This window comes from Gouania willdenowi, chromosome 24 (genome assembly GCF_900634775.1).
Source record: "Gouania willdenowi chromosome 24, fGouWil2.1, whole genome shotgun sequence".
Lineage (NCBI taxonomy): Eukaryota > Metazoa > Chordata > Actinopteri > Blenniiformes > Gobiesocidae > Gouania > Gouania willdenowi.
Window position 1 is genome coordinate 23,207,756 of NC_041066.1, and position 15,229 is coordinate 23,222,984.

At 34.5% G+C, this 15,229-nt stretch overlaps 1 protein-coding gene across 1 annotated transcript in view; it reads right to left on the minus strand.

Moving 5' to 3' along the window:
- The window catches only part of adgb (androglobin), a 50,395-nt gene that overhangs the window by 16,868 nt on the left and 18,298 nt on the right, over positions 1–15,229 (minus strand). The window contains exons 13-21 of the mRNA XM_028440343.1: positions 12,477–12,525; positions 8,371–8,464; positions 8,164–8,227; positions 7,994–8,086; positions 6,816–6,909; positions 5,839–5,977; positions 3,437–3,551; positions 2,623–2,790; positions 1,103–1,232 (exon numbers count right to left, since the gene is read on the minus strand). Coding sequence (XP_028296144.1) covers positions 1,103–1,232; positions 2,623–2,790; positions 3,437–3,551; positions 5,839–5,977; positions 6,816–6,909; positions 7,994–8,086; positions 8,164–8,227; positions 8,371–8,464; positions 12,477–12,525 — 946 coding nt within the window. The remainder of the gene's footprint in view (positions 1–1,102; positions 1,233–2,622; positions 2,791–3,436; positions 3,552–5,838; positions 5,978–6,815; positions 6,910–7,993; positions 8,087–8,163; positions 8,228–8,370; positions 8,465–12,476; positions 12,526–15,229) is intronic.

Genomic DNA, 15,229 nt, shown 5'->3' on the forward strand with positions numbered 1-15,229 from the left:
GTTAAAAATACAAACTTGCGAGAACAAGTAAATGGTATTAACTAGTAGGGGTGTACGTTGCAATTGAATCTGACGATACAATACAATACACGATTCGCATGTCACGATAGGGTTGCACGATTGAGGCCAAAATGGTTATCATGATTATTTGGATCAATATTTCAATCACATTTATTAATCAAGATTATTTATCATTTTTTGGGGAAAACATCTGTATTTTTATTTAACTACTTATTAACAAACAATATGTGAACAGTTTAAAGTGCAAAAGAAAAGCTTTAAACAAGAATATTGATAAATACTCAAATTTACCTAAGAATCTGCCAAAATTTACCATGGGCTAATTATAAATGTAATAATAATTAATTGAGTACTTGTCAATCAACTCATGGGGCATGTCAGCACTATTAACACGAGCTCCCAACTCTAAAAAAAAACCCCTAAAACTCCAGTTTTACCCAGTTTTACATCCATCAGCGGCCGCATTTTATATGTAAAAATCACTGACGATCAGGTTAATTTAATCGTGGAGGTCAAAATTGTAATCACGATTAAAATTCAATTAATTGTGCAGCCTTATGTCACAATATATATATCCTCATATATGCTGATACTAAACAATACACTATATAGTACATCGCGTTATATCACAATACCAATAATTACAAATTTCCCCCTTATAAGTACAAATTGGTCATTTTTTTTAACTTGCGAGAACCAGTAAATGTCAAATGCTGTCATTTGATGTTTTTTTGGGAGTCTTTTTGCATGTTTTTGTTTGTCGTCTCATTTATTTTTCTCTCATTCAGTGCGTTTTTGTTCTTGTTTTACGTGTCATGAGACATTTTGTGTGTTTTCATTGTCCTTTTGTGTAATTTTTCAGTCCTTGTGTGTGTTTCTCTGTCATTTTGTGTGTTTTTGGTGTAATTTTATGCAATTTTACTTTGGGGCTGTACAAAATTAATACCCAAGCCTGTACTAGTTGAGATATTACACAAAACTAGACGGTTTCCATGTCATGTCACAGGCATGATCAGAGACATTCTGTTAAATCCAAAAACCACAAACATAAAAAAAAAAAACGCACACAAGCAACACCTACGTGCATGGGATTGCTCATTGGCAAACAGCAAAGGATCAGCGGTGAGAGCCTGGACCACAAATCTCTCCTGTGGCGTCAGGTCCCGATCCAGAGCTTTACAGAACATGTGGTAAACTGCTGCGTTAAACACCTGTAGATCAGAGGAAAGGGAACAATGAGAAGGAATCATGTTGTGACATTCTGATGAAAAAACTGCTAAGTGTGTTTTTTTGCATAATTAAGAGGAACATTTAATTTAGCTAACAGACTTTACCACCTGTAACATTCAGCTGTGACTTTATCAACCAATGTAGAAACAGATGGTTATATCAAACCTGACCTGAGCTCAAAAACTATTGAAATACTACACAGCTAATACACAAAGATAAATAATGCTTCCAATGTGGCCAGAACACAAATCTGGCCCTTAGAGCATCCAAATTAACTCACAGGAGAAAGTCAGAAAATGACAGAAAAAACATGTATCATTGTGTAAATTACCAAATAATACAGTTGTAGATATCGCAGTCCCTCGAAATACACGAATCAAATGAAAACACACAATGCAGGGGCTCCCTGTTTCCCAGTCACTTGACTGCACTTAAAAAAATTTCTAAAATCCTCCAATTTCTCACAAAAAAATCTCACAAAAACTGCCATGAACGAGATTCAATATTCACCTTTGTGTATTGTTGGAGTTTTTCAATATATTTTTTGGTCATTTTGTTGTTGTTTTGTGTGTTTTGGAGTAATTTTGTGTATTTTCATTGTCCTTTTCTATACTTTTGTGGTACTTTTGTATATTTTTGTTGTCCTTGTGTCATTTTTTGTGTTTTTGGTGTAATTTTACGTGTTTACTTTGGCAGCTTTACCACATGACATTTTTTGAAGTTATTGCAATTTCTCAAGAAAAAAATACCAGAAAAACTGCCATAAATGACATTAAATATTCATTATTGTGTATTTTTTAAGTTTTTCTATATATATTTTGGTCATTTTGTCATTTTTTGGGAGTTTTCTTGCATGTTTTTGTTGGTTGTTTTGTATATTTTTCTGTCATTAAGTGCATTTTTGTTGTTGTTTTGTGTGTTATGAGACATTTTGTATATTTTCATTGCCATTCTATGTAATTTTGTGGTACTTTTTTATTTTTATGGTACTTCTGTATATTTTTGTTGTCCTTGTGTGTATTTTTCAGTCATTTTTTATGTTTTTTGATGTAATTTTATGCATTTACTTTGGCGGCTGTACTACATGGCAAAAATTCTGCAATTTCTCATGAAAAAAAAAATCACACAAAAAACTGCCATAAATTAGATTAAAAATTGATCACAGTGTTTTGAAGTGAAAATTCCTGCAGGGACTGAGATCTGTCCTTTATGGCTTGGATAATGTCGGTGCCTTGCACACTTTATATAGTGAAAACTAGGCCGCAATAATGTTTTCAACTGCTTTGTATTTGCCCTCTGAACTGAAATGAGTTAGACATCCCTGATGGAGACCTACAGGTGTTTCCTCAGCTTAAGTTACAGCTGACCAACCTTGTCGTGTTTCCATTTGTCTTGCACTGTGGTGATGTTTTGGGGACAGTGAGCCTCTCTCAGAGTTTTTCTTAGGGCTGGTTGTTGCTCTTCATCACAGAACGAAGTCACTAGTGCGGACAGAGCGCTGAAGATGGATGAGGCCTGCTGGGTGAAACGAGCTCCTTCCTGTCACAGCAGAGCACAAACGTCTGGGATTGTTACGAGTTCAAAGAGTATCACCAAAAATATGGGCAAACTGGCCATATTCTAACCTATTTTCATCACTTTTTTTGCCGTATTTTTGTAACTTCAAATGCATTTTTGCTATATTACTCCTATTTCTGCCACTTCTCTATCAAATTTCTCATCCTTTTATGCTAATTTTTCCACTTTCAAGACATATTCGGCACTTATAAACCCATTTCATCACCTTTTCCTCCATTTTTGGTCACTTTTACCCAATTATATTTACAAGGATTTACATTGTTTAGGTGACTATATACTATTACATAAATAATAATAAACTTCCTGCCATCAGTCGTGGATGAGAATGCTTTTTGGCACAGTTTAAATAAATATTAGGGTCGTCACCTGCAGCTTTCATGCTTTTCTGTAGCTGAAGTGTATTTTTTATCATTTATCCCAGCTTCTAAATTAAATGAACACTTAAACATAAAGATGAGGGAAAACGTTGTGTTTCACTGACATAATGCAACTTTTTGACCAAAGCCAGATTCTCACGTCACTCATTAAAGTGTGTAAAGTTCAAACGAGAAAGAAAATCGTAGATTGAAAGATTATTCAGTCAATCTATTGATCAGAATGCTGTTACCTTGGTGAGGTGAGACATGACGCTTTCTTCATCCCCAAAGATGAAAGATGTTTTGCAGCACAGGTGGAAATTATAGCCCAGAGAAGCACGTACATGGATACGCAACACATGGCGCCTGTAGGAATACAACAAACATTACTGTTCAGCAGGTTTGTATAATTACAGCAGATCAACATATGTATTTATTCACTCAAGCATTTTAGTTTGTAACCTGACGCCAATGTAGGTGGCAGCCAATTTACCCAATAGGAGTAGAAATAGACTTTAGAAACAATAGGTTTGCTAATACTCTTTGATGCTACTGCATAGAAATATGTCAAAAGTACGGTGGCTGAGAAGTACAAAACACATTTACAAATACCACCTTAAAACTCCAAGTAGTGTTACAGAATGTTTCTGTTTATGGTTTTTCTGGAATGTTATTAATAATTCACTCTTTCCTCCTCAGTGTCATTTAAGGTTCTGACAAATACATGATAATCACTGATTAATTTCTTCTTCTTTTTTCCCCATTAGGGAATTTTTTAATTTTACGCTATAGTGGCAGGTCAGCGAATCACACCACACAATATTCTGTTATGCGTTTTTGAAGGTAAATGTGCACACTTTTTGAATGTGATTATTTTGCTGGGTAAAATTTTTATTTTTTAAAGCAAAAACTATAACATAGTTATGTATGAATGGTTGGAAACCTGTTTTGTTATTTTATTCTGTAAATAAATGAATAAAAAAAGGAGTAAATACAGCAATACTAAGCAATGGTTAACAGGAAAATATATAGCTGCAACGATGCAGTTGAACCAACAAAACATTAAATATCTATCTAGCTATAAAGCAAGGAATCTCTGTCTGTGTGTGTGTTCCTCAAATATCTCTACTAATCAGGCTCAGACAGAGCTGAGACTTTCAACATGGCTGCTGCTTGGTTCAAAGGTGTCGGATTTGTTTGAACTGCAATGATACCGTTAATTAAATATTTCATAAAATTGTCCACCGGGAGGGGACCATTTCAAATTTTACACATATATTTTATACATACTTCCTACGGGCACTGCACTAGTACACAGAAATATATAGAAACACAAAAAAACAACAATAGAAAATATTTAAAGAAAGCTTGCTTCCTTGATTAAGAGAGAGAGAGAGAGAGAGAGAGAGAGTGCTAAAGAAAACAAGGGCATTAGAGAGTCAGTGCTATGTGTGATTGTGACCCAGTGATAATTGCATGGCTCACCATGAATTCCTCCATCTGAACCCTGAAACTAGGCAATTTGCTTATAGGCCAAACGTAGCCATTAATAGACACTGGCAGTACTTCACTGCTTTTCTCAGGTATCTCATATTCCCTCCTGGCTTTGGTCCTGGGTCAGAGCACATCTCTGCACCGCTAATAAAACATCTCTACACAAGAAATATTTAGAATTCAGCAAAAAAAAATGCATTAAAATAATTACATTTAAAGTTATAAAATTAAAACTTTCAAACATTTACAGAATAAGTTTACCCAAAACCCATAACTTTATTTTCAAGAAAGCGCCAGTTTACCTTTATTTATACAAGAAGTCTCCAAGATGACTATTCAAGATTACATTTCTGATTGTTTATTCTTTTGTTCCAAGTTTTTTTTAAATTTTATTTTATTTCCATCATAATAAAAAAAAAATAAAATACAGGAACAGAATACAGTAAATTACCTCTCATGAATTCCCTCCCAACACAGGGCAAAAATTATAAAAAAAATAAAATTAGAAAAAATAAAAATTAACATTTAATTAAATAAAATTTAATAAAATTCAATAAGAAATTCAATAATTTAAAATAAATAATTAGATTTTATTTTGAAACCAATAACAAAAGTGATTATTATATGAATGCATATTATTACAAGAATGAAGAAACAAAAGAAGTTATTTCATTGTTTGCTCCTTACATCTGTATTTGATGTTTTTGATGACAATAATTTGTTTGTTTTGTTTTGGGATTTTTCTCAACAACTATAGATGTGTGTTATATAGCCAGATATACAGTAGCTACGTGTACGCAAATATGCATATGTTATATATGTGTGCCTATGTGTGAAAACCTATATTAATTTACTGTATGTGTTTTGCCATGTATATACAGTATACATATATATATATGATGTTTGTGTATCCATACACTGTATACACTTGTGTGTAGATCTATGTGTATATATCTACCCTGAGATGTGGGGTGGTGGGAGATTGTGGATTGCGAGCAAAACTGTGTTTTTGTCAGTATTGGTTGTTTTGTGTTTCCTAATCTGTTGTATGTGAAACGTTACATGTTCTTGATCCCCCTCGAAAACGAGATCTTGCATCTCAAGGGGCTTACAAAATTAAAAAAACATACATATCACACAGTAGTCACTTCCATCTTACCCTGCCGGTAACTGAAGCACAGCAGCCTTTGAAGACGCAGTCTTGATGAGGATTTGTGGCAGATGAGACTGCAGACACGTCCACGAGTGTGGCAGAGCAGCAAAAACTGCTGACCGAGCTGATAATGACGTTTCATTTTCTACTGGGAGCAAAATGAAAAGTGTTTTTGGTTGTAGGGCAGAGACAGAAAACAGACTTTAACTGTATATATCGTGGACGGGGTGGACTGGACATTGGGCATACCGGACATCGTCCCGGTGGGCCGGTCCGGTTCGCAATTGATGAGCAAGTGGAGGCACGCTAACATGCTGCTAACAGGTGGCCAACAATGGTCCAAAAGTGGAAAAAAAAGTGAAAAGTGACTAAAATGAACCAAAAGCGGTCAAGAGTGGCCAAAAATTGGCAAATAAAGAGGAACCAGGTGGTATGTAATGGCATAAATTGCACAAAATGTGGCAAACAAAAAAGAGGGATAAAAAGAGACAAAATATATGGAAAAAAGGGAAACAAATGGTGTTTTATTGGGCAAAAGTTTAGCTTATTTGGATGAAAAGTGGCCCAAAAAATAATTAAAGGACAAAAATTGGATAAAAGTGTCAAACAGAATCTGCAAAATGAATAAAAATATGAAAAAGGGGACATTTATTGCCAAAAGGTAGATAAAGCCTGAAAAAGTGTCAGAAGTTTTTGAACAGAGGCAAAAATGGGATGAAGGAAATAAATAAATAAAGAGGGGTTAAAAGTTTCCCCATTTTAAGTTTTTATGGGGGAATAATATTCATATTAAGACCTTAAAATGTTGAGAATCACTGACTTAATAACAGCTTCTACATGGTGTCTAATAATGTAGTGGGCTGAATTTTTGTCCCAGCCCCGCCCCCCCGGTTGTGGATAATTTTACTAGCATAAACAATTGTAGCTGCATGCTATATAGATTGTGTAGAGACTTTTCTACAGGCAGTCATCAGACCGTATACCTCCCACAGGATGAAGAGCAGAGAAGCTGACGATGACTTCTGATGGTTGGAGACCGTCCACACACAGGTAGTACACGCCGCTCACATCCAGACACTACAGGAATAAAACACACTGTCCTGAGTGCTGAGTGAGCTGTAGGCTATACCAGATAACACACACACACACACGACACATGGACCTAGCATAATGCTAAAGGAAGGGATGACGAATAAACTATTAATGTTAATGCTAGGCTAATGCTAGGTTAAAATTAATGCTCGGTCAATATTAATGCTAGGCTAATTCTATTGCTATGTTAATGTTGATGCTAGGTTAATGCTATTGCTAGGCTAATGATAATACAATAGTAAAGTTAATACTAGGTCAATATTAATGCAAGGCCGATAATGCTAATGCTTGGCTAATGCTATTGTTATGCTAATGTTAATGTTGATGCAAGGTTAATGCTATGCTATGCTATGCTATGCTATGCTATGCTATGCTATGCTATGCTATGCTATGCTATGCTATGCTATGCTGATCAGCACCTGCGTCCTCACTTGCATTTTCTTCAGGAAATTCAAATATTTTAGTTATGCTGTATATGACATTACATTATTATATTATATAAAAGTGTGCAAGAATAGGGGGTACATGGCTTCAGGTTGAATGTATTATTCAAAAAGAAGATAAAAAAAAAACTTGCTGGAATTATTACGAGGAAGTCACAGAAACATCAAAGCAATCAGTGTCAGTTAAACAGTCAAAAATTGTCAGGAGATCAAAGTAAACTTGCTGAAAAACCGTAGTCTGCATAAATGAAACCTTAACATATTGAACACAAGTCGATCTGCAATTTCAACCTTCGACATTTGTTTCTGAGTAAAATATCTCAAATGGTGATTATTGATTTGAATATCTACACTATGTCTTTTTCTGTGCTAAAAAAAAGTGACAGGGATTGTTGTCGGTAGTTTTAAGGTTTCTCGTAAATACCGAACCGAAACCAAAAATGGTTTAGTTTTTAATTTTTAACGAAAGTATAAAAGTATCTTTCTAAACAGGACCATGGTATTACGCAGACACTTTTTCTAACAACGTTTTAAGAATTTGTCTCCTGTTATAAAGTTTATAAAAAAGTATCCATGTTTATAAGAACAACATGTAGCAGTGAAATGTGTTTGTGTGAATACGGTACTTCAGGGCTCGCTATAGCAGGAGATCCAGTGTGGAGAGAAGACGACGACGACGTGCCGCTCCCGTGTTGTGTAGTTTTGGACATGACGTTGCTCTGTGGACAACAACAGTCATTTCTCTTTGTTTTATGTCATTACTTTGAATCTGTGTGAGAAAAGTGATATTATTTACCTTAAAATGTGACTGCTTGATGTTATGTGGATAGACGTGTGGTTTATGAAACACCAACAGAGTCCTGAAACCAACAAATACTCAATCACACATTTAAAATACATAGGAATATTTATGAAAGCTTGCACTTAAAATCCTTAGGAAATGCATTTCTATATACAGTATATAGATATATTTGTATGATGATGCAATTTAATTGTGTCTTACTGGAAGAGTTTTGCAAAATCATCCAGAACCACCCAGGTCTCCCGTAGAATAGGTTTATCCACCGCAGACGTTTTAATTGAAGTCTCGTGTTTGTCTGAAAATAAAAAGAAGTTAAATCTAAGGTAGGAGTGTCAAAGTCATTTTAGTTCAGGGGCCAAATATGGACCAGTTTGATCAATTCCTTGATTTTTTTTGTCGAGTTTCTTGGATATTTTTTCAGTGGAATGTTGTGGGATTGTTAGTGAGAAAGAGCAGGATTTTAGATAAATGTATTTCTTTAAACCATTTGCGAATAAAATGACTGCAGACAGTGTTATAAATGTTATAAAAGCAAATATTGTAGAGTTTTATTGATTTCCTATTGTTTTTTTTTTTTAAAGGTGATTGTCTGATGGGAATGCCACAACATCAGAATATCATCTCAGTATTTAAAATAATGACCAATCTAACAATCAATACAGGGAACAATAAAGGGTTTAGTCAGTTTTTGCATAGTTTTATGGTTGTTTTGCGTATTTTGTCGTCATTTTGTATATTTTTCTCTCGTATCATGTTTTTGTGTGTTGGGATTGGAGTCGTTTTTAGTCATTTGTTGTGGTTTTGTATATGATATGAGTCATTCTTCTGTGTGTTGGAGTCAGTTTTATTCTCGTTTTGTTTCTTTTTGTGAATATTTGTTGTGTTATGCATTTTTGTTGTCTATGCTATTTTTATTGTCGTTTTTGGGGTTTTTTTGGAAAATTTATATGTTTTTCAAGTCTTTTTGTGTTGTTTTGTGTATGATATGAGCCATTTCTTGGTCATTCTGTGTTTTGGAGTCAGTTTTATTCTTCTTTTGTTTATTTTATTTGTTTATTTTTGTGAATACTTGTCTTATGGGTTTTTGTTTTCCTTGCTATTTTTATTGCCATTTTGTTCTCTTTTTATTGGTAAAGTTGGATGTCGTGCCATCACGAACCCTGATTTGAGAACCATTGATCTAGGGTGTAAATATTGCCACTGAGTATTATTGATGCTCACGAACAGAGAGAGAAACATGAATAATTGTTACAAACTACTCAATAATCCTAATTAAACAGCCTGACAGTCAGTTTAGTGTTGTTAATTTAAATTAATTTAATTACATTTTTCCATGTCACATTTATTTGGTTAAGATGCCATTCCTCCTCTGCCACACATCAACTTATCCTTTACTGAAACGATCATTGTGTCTTAAACGCAGTGAGTCAAATTGGCCAAACGCCCACATAATGGCAGAGAGTAAGTTAGCGTGCATGCCCACACTCCCACTCCATCCCACCATCTCAGCACAAAGCCGGAGACATGCAGACAAATCAGAAGCTGTACATGTCAGCGCTGCACTCTGGAAAAAAGAGTTTGATAAAAAAAAGAAAGGATGAGGAAGGCAGGCAGCGTCTCTGCTGTTGAGCAACGGTGGACAACTAAGTCAAACTGCAGGTGTTACTAAGCAACTAAAGAGAGAACGCAGGCAATCGGCTTCTTATTAATTCAGTCTGTGAAGCGTCCTGGTCAGACGGATTGTGTTGAGTCTTGGATGAACGGTAGTGAGAAATAAAAACGCTGCTACTGTCAACCAAAAGAAGAGCGTATTAACTAGATCTGCCATTTCTGATAATGCAGAATGTGTATTCTGTAGAGGTGTAAGGATGCACTCAACCAACAATTCGATTCAAATCTTAATTAAAAAGAAGAAAAAAAAACTCATAGATTTAGTCTGGTATGGTATGTCATTTTTCCTGCCCCTCAACCCCATTTTATGTCACCATTTTCAAAATGGCCGTGCTCCAAGTTGAATATGAAACATAATGATCCTTCTAAGTTACACACAATCACAAACTTTGTGTCTAAACCTATGTTTTTGATTATGAGAAATGTCCAGACATAATGGTGATAATGGAGTGGATGCCATCTTAAGGTTTTTCGTTGTAAACTGCATTCTGAAAGAACACAACATGAAGGAAATTCTGAAGAGCTGTATACAAGGAATGATTACATTTTGTATACATTACTTGTATACCATGCACACTATGCACTATGACATTCAGCCATGTGGAAATTATATAACAGCTAATAATTTGTTACTACATAAATTAAAATCATTAGAGATAAATCTGAACATCACTATAGGTTATTGAGTGCAGTCAAAAACTATATTATATACAAATATCCATTTGTACAGTATATCCATCACAATGGAAGTTTTCATATTTTCTGATCGGCCATGTTGGATATTCAAGATGGCAGCCACTCCTTAAAGGTGCAGTCTGCAACTCTTATAAAAGTGACTTTTTGTCATATTTGCTAAAGCTGTCATTATGTAAGGACAGCTTTACATCAAACTAGTAGCTTGTGTGAAAAAAACAGGCTCATTGAGTCCCGCCTCCTGCTCCTGCTGCCTTTGGCAGATTGCCAGAATGAATCGAGACCGAGCAAAAAGAACCAATCAGAGCCAGGATTGTGTTTGATGGACTGTCTGACTGTCTGTCTGTTGCTCACAGCCCCCGCCTCCTTCCGCCGTGGCCAAAACACAGCAAGGCTCATAGCAAGGTAGTGCCTGGAGCGCCTTTTTTACAGTGTATGGTCTGGAGGGGTAGAAGACGGAATTGGGGACTTTTCTGCTTGAAAAGTAATTACTGCTGCTTGATATTTTAACAGTGCATGTTATATTACTGTGATGTTGCTGTCAGGCTAACGTTAGCTTGTTAGCTCCTCTGAGGGAGGGACTTTGGAGGCAGGGCAAGAGAGCAGCAGGGAGGGAGGGGGAGGGTGGAATCTGAAAGTTACAGACTGCACCTTTAGTCATTTTAATATATATACCATGATATTTCTGACATACCGTACCAGACTAATAGTGATGTAGTGATGCACTTAACTCCTTTCAATGTGAATACATTGATTTTCTTTGGGGTTTTTTTGTCAAAATACTTATTTAAATTGTCAATAATTCTTTTAACTAATATATTTTCTTCTTATAAACATCTTACAAACACGTTTGAACTCCTAAAACAAAACAAACTGCTATTTTTTTCATTTAACCCCTAACCGTGTCTCAGAAATTAGTTCCCTGATCCTTAATCTACAAATTCAAAAAAAATTAGTGGATTGTATTTATTTTTTTAAATACCATGCAACTTTTATGTGATTACTTCAATATTAAGTAAATGCTGTCTCCTTTGTAAAATGTAGCCATTATTGTCTCCTATTGTTAAAACTGTGATAAAAAAAAAAAAAAAACTCAATAAATTACAAGAAATATCGTTTTTTATTGAGCAATAGTAATTTTAGTTTTTGGTGAATTTGTCCAAAAAGAAAAAAAAGCCTAATATTTCCCAATTACTTTAAATTAATTGTTAAATCTTTCTGTGTACCCCCTGCAATGTGCTCCTGTACCCCCAGGGCGTACACGTTAAGGCTGTACAATTAGTCATATTTTAATCCGGATTATGATTTTAGCCTTCACGTTTAAATTTACCTGATCGTTGGCGATTTTTACATTTAAAATGTGGCTCTGCTGCATTTCTAATCAGGAACTTTCTCAAGCCCAGTCGTCATCCAACCACCAGGGGGCGAACACATGATTAAGACTTCGTTAAGGTCCCTTAATAACAAGCGAGCAACTCTTCACACTGTAAACTAAAATGATGAGAGCGAGTCATGTGGAGAAACCAACCTGCAGCACTGCTTTTTTACTGTTTTTTACTAAGAATAACGTATCTAATTAGTTAGTATTAATTAATCAGACACTCAAATCAGTAAATGTTGACACGCTGCTGTTTCTTTCCCAAAACCTGTAAGTTTAATCCTGATGTTCTTAACTTTTCTTTATACGGTGTTATTGTAATTGGGTGAATTTTAGTATTTAACATTATTTTTATTTTTAAAATATTGATCCAAATAATAATGATTATAATTTTGGTCATAATCGTGCAGCCCTAGCACACGTAGCCCTGTTTGGGAACCACTGGAATGTATCCTTAAATCCCTAGGGTTCTGGTAGAGTGGCATCTATATACTGTAGTTGGTACAATATGTACAATAATCATACATTACGAGCTCAGAGAGAGAGAAAAAAGGGGGAATTTCACCATCAGAGATGTCATCATTGTCCTTCTTTTTGTCCTCTGCAGTCGTAACCTAAAGGGACAACACACAGAGAGACAGAGAGTGAAGTGGGAGTTGTTGACAGAGTTAACACTATCAGAGATACGCCTCTCTCCACCCTCCAGTGATTCTTTGCCAGCTGTGGTGTTTAGTGTCGCTCTCGCCCAGCACCAAGACACAGTTTTAATGTGACAGAAGGAGGGCTACTCTACTCCTCCCCTGCAGAAACACCAGCAGGAAATACCAGCGCTAATTTACTCCTTCCACCAGTTAGAAATAAGTAATTATTAAACAGTTGTGAAAAGAAAAATACAAGCACAAAATAGGTTTCCATTTGCTCTGAATTATAATTCTGCTTCTAAACCTCCACCCTCAAATCATGTAGTTATTTTATTGAAAAGTATAAATTAACCAATAGAGTTATTTGTGTGTTTGTGAGTCACCCACAGTACAAAACACACACAAAATGAGAAAAATAACTATAGGAAATGACTTTAAAAAAACAGACAAAAGGACATCATAGCTGTTAAAACACAAAATTAATACAAAAATTCACAAAAAGACAGATCGAGAACAGAAATACACCAAATGAGAGGAAAATATACAAAATAACTATGAAAACAGATAAAAGGACAACGCAAATACACAAAATCAATCCAACAAAAACACAGAAAATAACTGTAGGAACATACAATGAAAACAGATATTAAAAAAAGACAGAAAATGACAACAAAAGTACACAGTAAAACTTCAGAAACACACAACAGGACAACATAAATATACAATAAACCACCAGTTACAGTAATTATTAACAGTGATGAAAAGAGAAATAGCACAACATGGGTTTTCATTTGCTCCAAATTATAATTCTGCTTCTAAATCTCCACCGGCAAATAATTGTTACAAAGACAGTTAACTTATTTTGTATGACAGCAAAAATGATGAGTCACAGTTTGAGTGTGTTTATGAGTCACCCACAGTACAATATAAACACAAAATGAGAAAAAAATACACAAAATGTCTTTAAAAACAGACAAAAGGACAAAAAAACCACCACAAAAATACTCCAGAAAACACACAAAATAAAAAAAATATTCACAAAAAAACAAGAATACACCAAATGAAAATATACAAAATTATTATGAAAACAGACAAAACGACAACAGAAATATGCAAAATTACTCCAGAAAACACACAAAATAGCTTTTAAAACACACAAAAAAAATAAAATAAAAAAAAGCCTCATCGGACAAAAATCGAGAACAGAAATTCACCAAAGGAGAGGAAAATATACAAAATGACAGTGAAACAAAAATACACAAAATTACACCAAAAAAAAATAAATAAATAAATCACACAAAATAATTGTAGGAACAAAAAAAAAACAGATATTAAAAAAAGACTTATCAGACAAAAAATGACAACAAAAATACACAATAAAACTTCAAAAACACACAATAGGACAACATAAATATACAATCAACCAATCTCTACCAGCAAATAATATAATTGTTTTGTTGAAACGTATACATATACATAAAGAATTAACTTATTTCATATGACAGCAACAATGATGAGTCACTTTTTGTGTGTGTGTGTGCGTGTGTGTGTGTGTGAGTCACCCACTTATTTGAATAAGTCTGGAAAAAGGCAGACAGATGGAAAGAGGCTTTGTGATTGGGAGCAACACTTGACCTCATCTCAACCGCCTGAGCAACGCTTTCCTGCAGCAATGCTGTGTTTACACTCAATCCAAACTCATCCACCCACCAAACACCAGCTCCTCGTTACATGACTCCTCTTATTTGTTCATAGATAATAACTAATAAGAATTTACTCATGTAAATGCTGCTGGAAATTACAATTTCTTCTCATGAAGAAAAAATTATAAAAAAAAATATGCAAAGACGACAACAAAAATACACAAAAGTGAGTGCAAACAAAAAAGAAAAAAAAACATAAAATAACCAAAATCAAATTTACACAACACAAGTCCAAATACACAGTAAAGGACAGGAAAATACACACCACGACAACAAAAATACACAAACGTCACTCCCAAAGAAGACAGCACAAAAAAGCACAGAATGACTCATAACACACAAAACGACAACAAAAATATACTAAAAGGTTCTAAAGATACACTAACAAACCAAAAAAAAAAACACATATTGAATTAAAAAAAACAGATAAAAATTCACAAAATCACCCCAAAAAACATGCAAAATAGCTGTTAAAACACAAAATGACAACAAATATTCACAAAACAACTCATCAGACAAAAATCGAGAACAAAAATACACCAAATAATATACAATTATAGAAAATTACTATGAAAACAGACAAAAATACAAAAAAATCCCTCCAAGAACACACAAATCTACTGTAGAAACACAAAATTACAACAAATATTCAATAAAAAAAAGACTCATCAGACAGAAAATGACAACAAATTAATTGTGGGTGTGGCTACTGGAGCGGTTAAGACACGCCCAGTCAATACTATAAAGTCTCCAAAGAACAACCTATGCTATGCTAACTAGCTACCCAATACTCACACCAACTCACCACAAACATGTGCTATTTTTTGTAGGAGGGGGCGGGGCCAACAGTGACGTAAGAAGCCACCAAAACATCACAAACCACCATTATCAGCCAATAGCAAAATTCAGTTATAATAGTCAACATTAATACAATAATTACAAAACGAGATATTAATTTTTGAATTACTGATCCG